At 40.0% G+C, this 17,154-nt stretch overlaps 1 protein-coding gene across 1 annotated transcript in view; it reads left to right on the top strand.

Annotated features, from left to right (window-relative positions):
* The window catches only part of gpc5c (glypican 5c), a 260,885-nt gene that overhangs the window by 60,110 nt on the left and 183,621 nt on the right, over positions 1-17,154 (top strand). The window contains exon 3 of the mRNA XM_051701629.1: positions 10,047-10,765. Within this exon, the coding sequence (XP_051557589.1) occupies positions 10,047-10,765 (719 nt within the window). The remainder of the gene's footprint in view (positions 1-10,046; positions 10,766-17,154) is intronic.

Here is a 17,154-nt window from a genome sequence, read left to right on the forward strand (position 1 = left end):
CATATAACTTTTTTCCACCGACCGAACATAATTGTAAACCATTTACTCTTTTGGCATCAAGCAGTGGATGATGCCAAAATCAGGTGAAATTTCCATATCTGGGAAAGGTTCACTTATGTCAGGTACATGTCCATCGTTGTATTCCATATTCAAGTCCAAATCTTCTTTACTTAAAATTCCTTTAACTCTTTCCAGAAATGCTCCTATTATCCTCCTTGATTTTATTCCTAAGCATTGTGCTGTTGCGTCTACTCCTGCCTTCCACGTGTTATTTTCACCATACAAAAATATTTGGACAAACTGTAACCTAAAAGCTGCTTTTTGACTTTTCAAATTTACAAGACCTTGCCCACCCTCATCCCTTGATAAATATAAAACACATTGTGGAACCCAGTACAATTTATTCCAGAAAAAAATCAACAATTAAAGCGTGTATCTTTGACAGAATGCTTGTATCGATGCCATCGAGTTGATGCCACAATGTTAATAATGATTAAAAAGTTAATAAGTTAATAATGAGTGTGCGCTCCCTATATGATATTCGGAGCAACAAATACCGCCATCTTCTCAGTCTTCCTTCAATCATTTCTATTACCCCTTCCCAATTTTTCTGAACTGTTTGCTCATCACCTAAAAAAAAAGATATTTATATTAGATATTTAAATCCATCTGAAACCCATGACAACCCACCTGGTAAGCTTGGATTTCCTCATTCCGCCCACCTACAGTACTGTGCAAATGTCTTAGGTACATAAGATGTTTCACAGAAACATTTGTCTTGAGATGGTTATTTATATCTGCTACTTTAGTGTGTCAATAGGAAATATACATTTTTTACTCCCAAACTCTATTCTTTTGCAAATAGAATAGAATAGAATAGAAGAACAGGGAGCCTTGCAACAGATGGCATGGCCCTCACAGAGCCCCCCACTGAACATCGGGTCAGTCTGTGATTACACGAAGAGACAGAAGTAATTGAGACAGCCTAAATAAATAAAAGAACTGTGGTGAATTCTCCAAGAAGCATGGAACATCTTATCTGCCAACAACCAAGTAAAACTGTGTCCAGGTGTATGTAGGAGAAATGATGCTGTTTTGAAGGCAAAAGTGTTCACATCAAATATTGATTGAGCTTTTTTTCTGTTTACTGGACTTTGTATGATTTTAATTGATTAATGAATCATTGAAATATTGAACTATATATGTCATTATTTTTTTTAAGAAATCCTCAATTTAATTTTTTTTTACCAGTGCCTAAAACTTTTGCACGTACAATACTTCCAAAGCAGCACATTTACTCCAGTTCACTTTGGCTGATGATAATTTACCATAATCCTCCACTATTATTATTTTTTTATATATCATCTCTTCCCTTAACAGTCACCGTCACATCATCGGCGTATTCAGATAAGTAAAAATTTTGCTCACCATACAAAGACACACCATCTAAAAGCTTTCTCAGTTTACATAAAAATGGTTCAATTGCTACAGAATACAACATCCCTGAGAGAGAACAGCCCTGTCTGATTCCTCTTTGAGCTTAAAATGGAGCACTTAAACCACCATTGACCTTAACAATACTTTCAATGTCACCATAAAGCACCATAATCATATTAATAAATTCTTAGGGAAAACCAAAACTCTTAAGAACAATCCATAAATATTGGTGTTCTATCCGGTCCAAATGCTTTTTCTTGGTCTAAAGAGATTATACCAAATTTTTGACCTTTAAGTCTGGCCACATCAAAAATATCTGTAATTAAAGCAATATTATCTGTAATAGATCTCTCAGGTACACAGTAGGACTGATCCATATGTATGATCTGCCCCATCACTTTTTTCAGCCTGTTGGCCAAATCAGTTGGCCAATTTTTAGATGTACACACAGCAAGGACACGGGTTTCCAGTTCCTGATTTCCTTCAGGTCACCTTTCTTAGGCAAAAGAGTCAGGACCGCATGCCTGCAACTCAAAGGTAGTTTATCTCTGGAAATGCTATCGCAAAAATCTTCCAATAGGTCACTGCCTAAAATACCCCAGAAAGTTTTATAGAAGTCAACCGTGAGACCATCTATTCCTGGAACCCTTCTATTGTCCATGCTTTGCAAAGCTTTGTGTATATCTCCCACAGTCAGCAGCTTCACCAATTTTACCTTGGCTGTCTCCTTCACTTGTGGTAAGCCACTTAAGAATTCTTCACACAGCGCTTGATCTGCATACTTGCTTTTATATAAATCCTCATAGAACTCAGCAGTCCTTCTGCGAATATCTGAAACTGCAATGAGCTCTTGTCCATTTGCGGACGTAAGACAATGAATGAATCTGCGTTGGCCATTTTCTTTTCTAAACTGAAAAAAGAACTTCGATGGAGCATCCATTTCAGAAAAATTCTGAAAAAGAGATCTGATCAATGCCCTCTGTGCTTTAACTCCTAACAGATTCTCTAATATTTTTTTTTTCCTTTAGAGACTTAAAATATTATTTTTCCCCCCGTCACTTCAATTAAACTTTGAAGTTCAACAATATCGTTTTCAAGAACTTCGATTCTTTTTGCTATGCTCTTAGTGACATTGAAATGGTATTGTTTACACAATTGTTGTATTTGATTTTTCCCAATGTCCCACCACTGTTGTACAGTTGAAGTCAGAAGTTTACACTCTTTAATGTACATTCCCTGTATTAGGTCAGTTAGGATCACTGCTTTATTTTAAGAATGTGAAATGTCAGAGTAATAGTAGAGAGAATGATTTATTTCAACTTTATTTCTTTCATCACATTCCCAGTGGGTCAGAAGTTTACATACAATTTGTTAGTATTTGGTAGCATTGCCTTTAAATTGTTTAACTTGGGTCAGATGTTTTGGGTAGCCTTCCACAAGCTTCTCACAATAAGTTGCTGGAATTTTTGTCCATTCCTCCAGACAGAACTGGTGTAACTGAGTCAGGTTTGTTGGCCTCCTTGCTCGCACATGCTTTTTCAGTTCTGCCCACAAACTTTCTATCGGACTGAGGTCAGGGCTTTGTGATGGCCACTCCAATACCTTGACTTTGTTGTCCTTAAGCCATTTTGCCACAACTTTGGAGGTATGCTTGGGGTCATTGCCCATTTGGAAGACCCATTTGTGACCGAGCTTTCATGTCTGACGTCTTGAGATGTTGCTTCAATATATCCACATAATTTTCCTTTCTCATGATGCCATCTATTTTGTGAAGTGCACCAGTCCCTCCTGCAGCAAAGCACCCCCACAACATGATGCTGCCACCCCCATGCTTCATGGTTGGGATGGTGTTCTTCGGCTTGCAAGCCTCACCCTTTTTCCTCCAAACATAACGATGGTCATTATGGCCAAACAGTTAAATTTTTGTTTCATCAGACCAGAGGAAATTTCTCCAAAATGTAAGATCTTTGTCCCCATATGCACTTACAAACTGTAGTCTGGCTTTTTTTATGGCAGTTTTGGAGCATTGGCTTCTTCCTGGCTGAGCAGCCTTTCAGGTTATTTCGATATAGGACTCGTTTTACTGTGGATATAGATACTTGTCTACCTGTTTCCTCAAGCATCTTCACAAGGTTCTTAGCTGTTGTTCTGGGATTGATTTGCACTTTTTGCACCAAACTATCTTCATCTCTAGGAGACAGAATGTGTCTCCTTCCTGAGCGGTATGATGGCTGCGTGGTCCCATGGTGTTTATACTTGCATACTATTGTTTGTACACATGCATGTGGTACCTTCAGGCATTTGGAAGTTGCTCTCAATGATGAACCAGACTTGTGGAGGTCCACAATGTTTTTCTGAGGTCTTGGCTGATTTCTTTTGATTTTCCCATGATGTCAAGCAAAGAGGCACTGAGTTTGAAGGTAGGCCTTAAAATACATCCACAGGTACACCTCCAATTCAGGACACCTCCTACCAGAAGCTAATTGGCTAATTGTCTAAAGGCTTGACATAATTTTCTGGAATTTTCCAAGCTGCTAAAGGCACAGTTAACTTAGTGAATGTAAATTTCTGACCCAATGGATTTTGATATAGTCAATTAAAAGTGAAACAATCTGTCTGTAAACAATTGTTGGAAAAATTACTCATGTCATGCACAAAATAGATTTGCCAAAAATATAGTTTGCTAATATGAAATCGGTGGAGTGGTTAAATGTGTTTTAATGACTTCAACCTAAGTGTATGTAAACTTCTGACTTCAACTGTATACTTGAAAACAAAATGTTTTTACTTGTCCATTTTCCCCCAAAAAAACTCAAAACATTTTTTAAAATATGAATCTTGAAAGCACTGTTAAAAATCCAATATGCATTCTTTATATTTAGTGAGTTAATAAAAACACCAGCTGTCACCATTGAATGATCAGGAAAAAGTTATTGGATTAATGTGGCATGACTTTATAATTTGTAATTGATGTTTAAAGCAATATATTTGATCCAACCTTGCCATAGACATCAAATTGTCTCTTACATTTGTCCATGAGTATTGTCTATCATTACCATGGAAAATTCTCCACACATCTACTAAATCATTTATTTCAATAAGACGAATCAATGGCAGTCTAGAGGCTGTATGAGGCTCTAGATGGTTTCTATCAATGTCACTCACCGTTCAATTAAAATCCCCTGCCAACAGAAGATAATGTTCAGGATCACAGTTTTGTATGATATTTGAATAAGTTTCTAAAAATATAATTTTTTTCAGCTGCCATTACTGGAGCATATACATTTATTAGAACATGTGATGCAGTATCATATTTTGCAACAACCCTTAAAAGTCTTCCTTCAATAATCTCCTCCACCTCATAAGACAATGGAAAAAAGTGCTTTGCAAAGAAAATTCCAAAACCAGCACTTGTATTGATTTTGTGACTTAAAATTACAGTTCCCCCCATTCTCTTTTCCAATCAACTTAATTTGTAATATTACTGTGCGTCTCTTGTGCAAAAGCTACATCAGCGTTCTTACTTTGAAGCATCTGGAAAAACTGACTTCTTTTTTTTTTATATCCCTTGCCCCATTTAAATTTAATGTAGTAAACTTTAATTCAATTATTAATAGTATTAAAACTACCAAAAACAACATTAACAAAAAACATCCCCCTTTTTTCTGCTCATTATCCACCATCTTACATTTGTTCTGTGTGCAACTTTTGCACAGTCTTTTTCAAACTATGTACATCTTGGTTTGATAAACACCCCTTACCTCTCTGCTTCATTAAAAACTTGGCTGAATCAATAAAGAGCTCATGATCAGGAAAGAAATCAGTTATCACCACATTCCTTTTACCCTTAGTACTACTCAAGAATTTTTGTACCCTTTCTAAGCTGTATCCACTTGTTACCATCACTGTGGAATCTGAGTATTCTGTGTCCCCAAAACTAGCTACCGAAAAGTCATCAGCAGAAGAATCGTCAGACATTTCCTCAGTGTTACAGTCTTTTACTGACCCTTGGCTTTTTCTAATTGAATTCTTTGATTTTGAATTCCCTTCACTCTTTTCCACTTTTCTTTTCACAACAGGGAGTTTAAACATAGCATCCTCATCTGTCATTATTGCCCTTTCTTCCTCCAAATCTGACTCCACAATTTCATTCAATGCTTTTCCATGTAACACTCATATCACTTTCTTCCTCTGCATTAGTTTTTTTTTTCTCTTTCTCACTGTTTATCGCTACATCAAGCTCTGGTCTATCAATTTTCATCTCCACATTACTACAATGTGCTGTTTGATCCGACTCAGACTCGGCAGTTATGACTGCACTATTCGCGGCTCTAACGCCACTAGTCTGAGCCACATTTTGTGCATCAGAGTCAACCTGCAAATCTTACACCTAAAACATTGGTTTCAGTGGTTGCAAAAATGACATAATCAAATCCTTCAACCCTGAGCTTTAACGCAGTATTCAGTTCTTCCAAATCACATTTCAGAATCATATGGAGTTGTCTCCTAAACGAGACAACATGTTTCTAAAGAGGAGACTTGCAACCAAATGGTATCTTTTCAATAGCAGAAACAAAATTGCCCATGTCTTGACAATTCACGTTCTATTATTTTTTCACTAATAAACGGAGGCACATTAGAGAGAACAACTTTCTTTGTGGGACTGACAAGTGGGAAGACAGGAAGATGCTCATTTTTAATAACTATCCCTCGCTAAACAACTAAGTTGACCTTTTCAAATGACTCTAGAAAAAATACAGCTGCGCTGTTCATCCTTGATGCTGACTTTATGCAGCTGTATGTCCTACTACTGTTCCCACAGCCAAGCTGCAGTCCTCAATGGAGCATTCCATGCCGGCCGGTATTTTAATACCATGCCGACGTGTCAGCTGTACAAACGCCATGCCTCAATCAGAGGCAATGGCTGTCAGACAAAAACAAATCTGGTCACTACCCCTAACTTCTCTTGTTTAAACTTTCAAAAATAGTACAAAGATAACATATAAAACAAGACAGAACTAAGAAAAGTAAACACTCACCAAACACTCAACCACGCACCTCACTCATACGCACAAAGAGAGAGAGAGAGAGAAAGAGAAAGAGAGAGAGAGAAATACAGGCAGACTTCCTAGATTGATAACGTGTCACTTGAGTCTACTGTGGTGGTGGTGTAGTGGACTAAAGCACTGAACTGGTAAGTGGAATGTTGTTGGTTCAGTCCCCACAGCCACCACCATTCTGTCCTTGAGCAAGGCACTTAACTTCAGGTTGCTCCAGGGGGATTGTCCCTGTAATCAGGGCACTGTAAGTCACTTTGGATAAAAGCGTATGTAAAATGTACTGTATATTAGTTAGATATATGGGTAGAAAAAGATTCTGTTGAAGTTGTGGTAATACATTGTGGATACACTCTTTGAAATGAAGGATTCACTTACATTGCAAAAATTAATGTTTTTCAGTCAAATTAAACAAGATAAATTCTCCTGAGAAAGTAAATGCCATAAGATATTAAGACTAATTTTTTAGAGAATGTGTCTTTGCATATAAGTGTATTTTGTCTTGTTCCATTGATAGAATTGTCACATTTTGAAAGCATAAAACTCGGATACATTTGGATAACATATGTAATAAAATACACTTACTAAATACACTTACACTCACTGAGCACTTTATTAGGAACACTAAGTGCCCAATATCGTCTTCTGCTGTTGTAGCCCATCTGCCTCTAGGTTCGACGTGTTTTGCATTCTGAGATGCTATTCTGCTCACTACAGTTGTACGGAGTGGTTATCTGAGTTACCGTAGCCTTTCTGTCAGTTCGAACCAGTCTGGCCATTCTCCGTTGACCTCTCTCATCAACAAGGCGTTTCCATGTACTGCTGCTCACTGGATGTTTTTTTTTTTTTTTTTTTTTGGCACCATTCTGAGTAAACTCTAGAGACTGTTGTGCATGAAAATCCCAGGAGATCAGCAGTTACAGAAATACTCAAACCAGCCTGTCTGGCACCAACAATCATGCCATGGTCGAAATCGCTGACATTATATTTTTCCCCATTCTGATGGTTGATGTGAACATTAACTGAAGCTCCTGACCCATATCTGCATGATTTTATGGATTGTACTGCTGCCACACAATTGGCTGATTAGATAATCGCATGAATAAGTAGGTGTACAGGTGTACCTAATAAAGTGCTAAGTGAGTGTACAGTATGTAGTCTTATGTCATGCATTCTCTGTAGTTGTTGCATGTAAAACTGCATAAGATTTAAAATCTTATGCAGTTTTTTTTCTTTGGGTGTTATGATTGTTTAGATATTTGTACTGGAATACAAGACAAAAACACTGACTAACAATATGGTTTTTTGCAGTGCAGAACCACAGCCTAATGTCGTAGGAGATTTTTAAGTTCCACAAATATATAATATAAAAATAATAATTACTGAACATCAATAACTTTTCAATCTCCAAAAAAATCATATAGCCAACATAACAATCCTGTATAGCACAAAAAAAAAAAAATTAAAAAAAATATATATATATATATATATATATATATATATATATATATATATATATATATATATATATATATATACACTATATTGCCAAAAGTATTCGCTCACCCATCCAAATAATTGAATTCAGGTGTTCCAATCACTTCCATAGCCACGGGTGTGTAAAATGAAGCACCTAGGCATGCAGACTGCTTCTACAAACATTTGTGAAAGAATGGGCCGCTCTCAGGAGCTCAGTGAATTCTAGCGTGGTACTGTGATAGGATGCCACCTGTGCAACAAGTCCAGTCGTGAAATTTCCTCGCTATTAAATATTCCACAGTCAACTGTCAGTGGTATTATAACAAAGTGGAAGCGATTGGGAATGACAGCAACTCAGCCACGAAGTGGTAGGCCATGTAAAATGACAGAGCGGGGTCAGCGGATGCTGAGGCGCATAGTGCGCAGAGGTCGCCAACTTTCTGCAGAGTCAATCGCTACAGACCTCCAAAGTTCACGTGGCCTTCAGATTAGCTCAAGAACAGTGCGTAGAGAGCTTCATGGAATGGGTTTCCATGGCCGAGCAGCTGCATCCAAGCCATACATCACCAAGTGCAATGCAAAGCGTCGGATGCAGTGGTGTAAAGCACGCCGCCACTGGACTCTAGAGCAGTGGAGACGCGTTCTCTGGAGTGACGAATCACGCTTCTCCATCTGGCAATCTGATGGACGAGTCTGGGTTTGGCGGTTGCCAGGAGAACGGTACTTGTCTGACTGCATTGTGCCAACTGTGAAATTTGGTGGAGGGGGGATTATGGTGCGGGGTTGTTTTTCAGGAGCTGGGCTTGGCCCCTTAGTTCTAGTGAAAGGAACTCTGAATGCTTCAGCATATCAAGAGATTTTGGACAATTCCATGCTCCCAACTTTGTGGGAACAGTTTGGGGATGGCCCCTTCCTGTTCCAACATGACTGCGCACCAGTGCACAAAGCAAGGTCCATAAAGACATGGATGAGCGAGTTTGGTGTGGAAGAACTTGACTGGCCTGCACAGAGTCCTGACTTCAACCCGTTAGAGCACCTTTGGGATGAATTAGAGCGAAGACTGCGACCAGGCCTTCTCGTCCAACATCAGTGTCTGACCTCACAAATGCGCTTCTGGAAGAATGGTCAAAAATTCCCATAAACACACTCCTAAACCTTGTGGAAAGCCTTCCCAGAAGAGTTGAAGCTGTTATAACAGCAAAGGGTGGGCCGACGTCATATGGACTTAACACTATGGATTAAGAATGGGATGTCACTTAAGTTCATATGCGTCTAAAGGCAGATGAGCGAATACTTTTGGCAATATAGTGTATATATATTGATTAGATGAGTGTTCTATGCTGAATCTAAGGTGAACCTGCAAAGAACCACAGAAAAACCTTAATTTTAACCATGTATTATGTGTACATTTTGTGAACAAGATGCTACTGAGTGTATTAAAAGAATAGTTCATGAAAATTCTGTCATACATTTTTTTTACCCTAATGTCATTCCAAACCTGTATGGCTTTCTTTCCTATGCGTAACACAAAAGGAGATGTTTTAATGAATATCCCTTTCCATCTTTTCAACACAATGGCAGTTGGTAGAGACTTATTTTAAAGCTTAGAAAAGAACCCCAAAGTATCACAAAAGTAGTCCATGCGACTCATGCTTCAGGCATACGATTGGTTTTTTGCGAGAAACATCCAGAAAGTCATTTTTCAGCTAAACAAGCTTGACGTCCTTTGCACGTTCATAAGTGCTATGAGAGAAGCTCGTTCAAGGTGAGAACTTGAAAACTTGTTTTTAGCACTGAATAACATGTTCTCATGTGAACATGTGAGCCACTGTGAATGAGCTTCTCTCATAGCACAATTATGATCATGAAGAATTTCATTTTTAGGTGAACTGTTTCTTTAAAGCTCTAAAACATTATTATTATTTTTTATTTCTTTCTTTCTTACTTTTTTTGTGTTTTTAGAGAGGCAAGTTTCATGACTGTGTGTTCTTATTCTGAAACTTTAAAAAAGAAAAATCGTCATTGTAGACACTCATTTAAATCTCAGCTTCTCTTTTTCTCTCTCTCTTTCAGATACGTTCCAGTCTCTGCTCTCCTTCTCTCAGAGTCACCTGACTTCTCTGTTCGAGAGCATGTATACCTCTGTCTCATCTTCCATTGCCCCTCACATCATCTGCCTCTTCACAGACCTCTCCCACTTCCTTCAGGGCACCGGCAACGTCTCAGTGGAAACGGCCGTCCACTGTTTCTTTGACAATCTCTTCCCATTGGTCCATACTCATATTGTCAATCCCGGCATGGCTGGGAGCATCAGTATGGGCGCTTCTGACAGCAACCAGCTCGGTGACTGTCTTCGCATGACAAGGCAGGACATTAACCCTTTTGGGCCGCACCCCCGGGCGATGGCAGAGGAGCTGGTGAGCGCGTTGCGGGCAGGACAGGCTTTTAGCCTGGCATTGGCTGTGGGGTCAGAGCTGATGAACATTACTGACACGGCAGAGTTGTCCAAGGAGTGCGTGCGTGCCCTGGTGCGCATGCATTACTGCTCTCACTGTCGCGGGCTCACCCTGATCCGGGCGTGCAGTGGATACTGTCTCAATGTGATGCGTGGGTGCCTGGCCAGCCTCTCAGAGCTCCACTCCCCTTGGAGACAGTATGTAGCTGTACTGCAGGATCTCACGCATATGGTTGCTGGAGCACATAACCTGGAGCTCGCTCTGTTGAGGATCAGAGGTCACATCGAGGAAGCCATACTCTATGCTCAGCTGCATGGGCCAAGGCTCACTGCCACGGTATAGTACACTTGTAACATGTTTTATGATTTAAAACTCATAATTGGATTACCAGGTGTCCTTTTTGGAATCTCTGTCCTTTTCTGGTGCCTCTCCTTGAAAATTCACCTGTTATAGTCTTTTAATGTTCATAGTTAAAACTAGGGCTGCACAATTTGTCATGCTGACAAATATTTCAATTGCTATTTGAACTGTGATATGATAAAAGGAATAGTTCACCAAAACTTTTTAATTCCATTATAATTTACCCCCATGATGTTACAAACCCATATGACTTTCATTCTTAAATCCAAAATGTAAGTCATTTTCTTTTTCTTTCTTTCTTTCTTTCTTTCTTTCTTTCTTCTTTTTTGTTCCACATCAGAAAGAAAGAAAGAAAGAAAGAAAGAGAAAGAGAAAAGAAAGAAAGAATGAAATATGGGGTTGGAACAACATAAGTGTCAGTAAATTCTGACAGAAATGTAATTTTTGTTGAACTATTCCTTTGACTTTTAACATCTTGTAGCGCTGGTTCTAGGATATCAAGGCTAAATGATTACAAAGGCATACAAAAAAGGCAGCTCTTATGTTGAACAGGGTGTGCAAAAACTACAAGCTAGCAAGTGATTCCGTTTTTCTCCAAATTAAGTCATGAATTGTTTTGGATATTTATCTGTTGTTGTTCATTATGTGAATTAATTTTTGGAAACAGCTTACTCAGCTCAATTTATTTGTACAATTCTGTATGTAAATTTGTCACTGACACACATACACACTCTGTGCTTTAAACTGTAAGCTCATTCATCACACACTGAGTCAAGCTAACTTTAATTCACACTTCAAAGCCACTTTATGGGTTTTGAAAGACCCAGCCAAAGTGAACCCAGGTCACTTTATTTTAAAAACTCTTTTAAAAGTTACACTCCATTAAAATACTGGCAACTAAACTGTCTACCAGTGTTTATAGAAAATCAGACTTGTTTTATTTAGAAGTTGTTAAAGAGTGACTCACTTTAAGGGCAGAATGTGATTCATTAACTTTTGACTGATCTGATTGGCTGACCGACTGATGGAAGGAGACTAATCCTCATAATTACTCTCTCTTAGCATTCAGTTATTCTCACTCTTCATTTTTGTTTTACCCACATCAGTTGTGTTGTGTTTGATTTTTCAAGAGACACTACTAGTTTATGGTCAAATAAAGCAAATGAAGGACAGGGAATGGGTGAATATGTGTGACTTTTTAGCTCACATAGGAAAACTCAGCTCTGCTGCTGCATTCAAGTCCTTCTGGGAAGTTCCTACTTACAAGTTCGAAGTGAGAAAAAGAGAAATGGTGTTTGAATGTGTGCTGGACCGGTCGAGGTGGAAAAGGCCTGGAAATTGTTTCTGGCAGGCCACCTCTGATTTCGTCCACTGCCATGTGTAAATCTCCAGTGTTTTCTTTACACTCTGATGGCTGCGAGAGAAATACTAAGCCTGAAACCGCATGACGACCATCATCATCCTCAGAACAGACTATATTACCCACAAACCCATGCTCGCTCAACTTCCACTTGTGATTTTGCTCCTGATAAAGCACTGTTTGGTACAATAGAGGTGGGTGGTATGACCAAAACCATTTCATATTCTGAAAACTTGATGGTACAAGTATTACAATAAAGTTTATTTTTCTGGACATTAAATGAACAAATGGTTCAAAAAGAACACAACACTTCACAATAAGTTTGTATTCATTAACATTAGTTAAACTTTTACAGCACTTATTAATTTTATTTAATGTTAATTTCAACATATACCAATACAACCCCAATTCTGAAAAAGTATGAAAAATGGAAATAAAAACAAAAAGGAGTGATTTGTAAATTATATTCACCCTTTGCTATATTGAAAGCACTACAACTACATATCATATGATGTTTTTACTTGTGAATTTCATTGTTTTTTGAGAATGTACAGTAATTTCAAATCAGTTGATTGCAACACGCTCCAAAAAAGTTGAGACAGTTGAGTGTTTACCACTGTGAAACATCACCATTTCTTCTAATAACACTTATTAAGCATTTGGGCACTGAAGACACAAGACTGTTAAATTTAGAAAGTGGAATTTCCCCCAATCATCCATTATGCAGGGGTCGTACAAGGTGCTTGAAGTGCTTGAAGTACTGGAATTTAGCTTTTTTTTTTTTTTTTTTTTTTAAGTCCTGGAAAATACTTGAAAATAGCCATTTTTACCAAGAAGTGCTTGAGTTATAGGAAATCGTTAAATACGTTGCTTGAATAATTTTATATGTTACATTTATTGCCCCTGTGTCAACTTTTTTGGGTGTGTTGCAATCATCTGATTTGAAATTACTGTACATTTTCAAAAAACAAAAACTATGAAATTCACAAGGAAAAACATCATATAATGTGTAGTTGTAGTACTTTCAATATAGCAAAGGGTGAATATAATTTGCAAATCACTCCTTTTTGTTTTTATTAGCATTTTTCCATACTGTCCCAACTTTTTCGGAATTGGGGTTGTACATACAGTATTTAACATTAAAAGTTGTATGTTCACTATTGATAAAATTACTCTAACGTCACACCGCAGGAAACCGCGCTTCCGGGTTTTTTCGAGCAGCAGATTTCAATGGTAGAAAAAGGCAGCGCTGCAGTTTTAATAATCTTTTAAGCTTCATAGAATGTAACAATCTCTTTTTATGTTAATATAAGTTATTATAAAGGAATATCTATGGTTTACAGTCAAGAAAGTATGTGGGTTCTTTTCTAAAATATCGGCAAAACAAGTTTAAACTTGGTTCAGTGAGGCTGTATGATTAAATTGGACATGTAACAGGTTGATGAATACACATCCTCACATGTTTAACACATTTCTAAAGCCTAAGAATTTGGGTACTTAGAAATGAAAACTACCATTAGACATACAATATGTGTCTTAACTGCTTAAATTATTAACCCACATACAATAAATAATATTTTACTTCAATATGATCATATTCCATATCAAAACTTAATAACAGCAATTTCGATTGAACAATATTATTCACTGCATTCAAAATAAATGCAAAGACATCATTTTCGCAGTATGACATTATTTTTATTCTCTTGTCCTTTCACAAAATGTAGTCCATGTGCTGCAGTGGTGGAGACGGGTCCTGTTCCTCCTGTTATATCGTATATGGTGGTCTTGATCAGATAAGATCATTGTTAGATCATATTTGTCCTCATATCTGTCATAGTGACAGCACTTTGGAAATTAAAAACAGCCGTTTGCAATGAGATCCTGTTCGCATGATTTCTTCGTAAAAAAAGTTAATATCCAACAACAGCTGCTGCGGGTCAATTGGGTCTAATAGAGCAGACATGATAACAACGACAGTGACCAATGAATTATCATTATTTATATAAAAGTTTTTCCTGATGCAACGATCTGGTGGAAATTTAAAGAAGCCCCACTCTCCAGTAATCTGTGGGAAACGGGATGTTCCAACTAGAGCCCGACCGATATGGGATTTTTGAGACCGATACCGATTTTGGAGGTGGAAATTCACAGATTACCGATATGGTGGCCGATATAGTTCATTTTTGAGCTGGTCTCAGCTAACTGGTGGTATTCTTTTGACTGGATTTGCTAGATCCCTGGCTTATCTTTGCATTGCAGGTACTGCAGACAGCTACATCACCATCTTTGGAGAAGTAGTCCCACACCTTACTGCCCATTCGCTGTTGCTTTTCAGCCATCTGTAGGTGATAGAGGAAAGAACATTTCATTTAAGCTGGGCATTTTTAAGATGGGTATTTTTTAAATGTAGAGATAACAGTTAATTTTAACTGCTCATACTGTATATTTTACATATAAAATATTGATCTGAAAATGAACTAGTAACTATAGCTGTTAAAAAAATAATAATTTCCCTCTGAAATGTAGTGGAGTGGAAGTATAAAGTAATAGAAAATGCCATGGTAATACTCAAGTAAAGTACAAGTACCTCTAAATTGTACTAATGTACAGTTTTCTTGCTTATCAAAACATCATCAGCAATATTTCGCTGTTAATGTATAACAAAACAGTCACAAACGATAACTGATGGTTCACTGCTGCTGAGTCAAGAGATAAACAGCAGCAGCGGTGTTACACCGTATTCTGCTATACAAGTTCAAGGGAATCTTTCAACAGTAGAAAACCAGACTTTTAAATATTACATTTTGTAAATGCAAGGACTGGAGTTGTTCGGATGAAAGGGGTACAAACCTGCGAATCCTGAACAAAACAGTTTGATGAATACATGTTTACACATTAGCTTCCACTCAGCTGAAAATGTATGAAAGTGGCTACGTGGTTAGCTAGTTAGCTATAAGCTCGTTGTCACAGAGAGTAAAAGATGGACGTTGTTCCCTATCTGTCACTCACTCGACATTGTGTCGATGTAATGACACTAGGGGTCACTGTTGGGAGCCCCAAACACCTCTGCTTTTTGAAAAAAGGCCAATGGGAATTGGCGAGTGGAATTTGCATGCCACTCCCCCGGACATATGGGTATAAAAGGAGCTGGTATGCAACCACTCATTCAGATTTTCTCTTTGGAGCCGTGCGGTTCTATTCATTGAGCTGAATTTATCTGCCGAGTTCATTCACCTCATCTGCTGGATTTATGGTGCATTTCAGTGGCTTCTCCCCCTCTGCACCCGTGGAGGGCAGAGAACGCCCCTGTGCACTTCGGCAGAACAACAAAAGAGTATATTCTAAAAAAAGAGTATATTTTCAATTCTAAAAGAGCGGCACACACAGAATGTCTTTTTAAAGATGTCTTTCCGCTTGTGTGTTATTCCTGGTTGCGGTCATTATCTCTCCTCTTCTGACGGCCACGATCACTGTCTTACATGTCTGAGCGCTGCCCACGCGGAGACTTTGTCCGTGGATGGGTCTTGTCCTCATTGTGAGAACATGACCATGGCAACGTTGTGGTCGCGGCTTGCTTTTGTAAGAAAGCAAGCCACCCCAGCGGCTCCCTGCCTCGGTCCTTCTACCTACGGGTATGAGGCCGCGTCGGTTAGCACTGGGGGCGATTTTGGGACTCCAATGGGACCACCTCTGCCGGATAACCCCCCCAGGGACCGCCCACTCCTCAGCACGCTCGCTTGCCTGTCAGGCTCGTCTCAGGGCGAGTTCTACCTCTTATTCGGGGCCCGGGAAGACGATGAGCTATCGAGTGCAGCATCGGAGAGCGGGCTCGTCCACTCTGACACGGAGACTTCGGCTGGGCTTCCCCCTTCGGGTGTGGTCGCCCAGTCTCAGGCCGACACGGAGATGACGGACATGCTTTCCCGGGCAGCCGCAAGCATTGGGCTAGAGTGGAACCTTCCACTTTCCCCTGAACCCTCGCGGCTCGATGATTGGTTCCTGGGCCCAGAGTGCCACTCATGGCAGCACCCTGTCCCGGTTCTTTTCTTCCCGGAAGTGCATGAGGAGCTGACAAGATTGTGGGGGGCACCTTCTACTACCCAGTCCCGATCTTTCAGCTCTCCCGCTCTCACTACCCTCGATGGTGGGGCAGCCAAGGGGTATTCGGTGATCCCCCAGGTGGATAAGGTGCTCGCAGTGCACTTGTGCCCACAGAGCGCCACCACCTGGCAGGGGCGCCCGAAGCTCCCATCCAGGGCCTGTAGGTTTATGTCGTCTCTGACGGCTAAGGCCTATGGTGCCGCTGGACAAGCCACCTCCGCCCTGCACGCCATGGCTCTCCTGCAGGTACACAAAGCCAAGGTGCTAAAAGAGCTGCATGGGGGTAGTTCTGACCCGGGATTGATGCAGGAACTGCGCTCGGCGACTGACCTCGCTCTCCGGGCAACAAAGGTCATGGCACGGTCTCTCGGGCAGGTGATGTCCACACTGGTGGTCCAGGAACGCCACCTTTGGCTCAACCTGGTCGACATGAGAGAGGCTGACAATGCACGGTTCCTTGACGCCCTCATCTCCCAGGTTGGCCTGTTTGGCGACACCGTCGAGGACTTTGCCCAGCAGTTCTCGGCGGTGAAGCAGCAGATGGAGGCCATTCAACACATCCTGCCCCTGTATGGCTCATGACCCCACATCCCGTCTGCTCGTCACCAAGGGCATCCTCTTGCAGCAACAGCACCGGCTCCACTGCAGCCCGCCCCCGAGGCCCGGCCCCGGCGTGGAGCCCACCACAGGAAGCAGACGCCACACGTCTCACGGCCGGCCACCAAAAACCCTAGGAAGTCTTTGAAGCACCCCTGAAGGGACGAGGAGACCCACTTCTATGGAGCTGGTAGACAGACCACTCCATCCCCCGGTGGAGGTCCGGGAGGAGAATCTTTTGTTTCTTTTTTTGCCGCATGCCCAAGAGGCTGCGGTACCCAAAACTTCAACAAAAGAGTGGTTT

Source organism: Myxocyprinus asiaticus, chromosome 6 (genome assembly GCF_019703515.2).
Source record: "Myxocyprinus asiaticus isolate MX2 ecotype Aquarium Trade chromosome 6, UBuf_Myxa_2, whole genome shotgun sequence".
Taxonomy (NCBI): Eukaryota; Metazoa; Chordata; class Actinopteri; order Cypriniformes; family Catostomidae; genus Myxocyprinus; species Myxocyprinus asiaticus.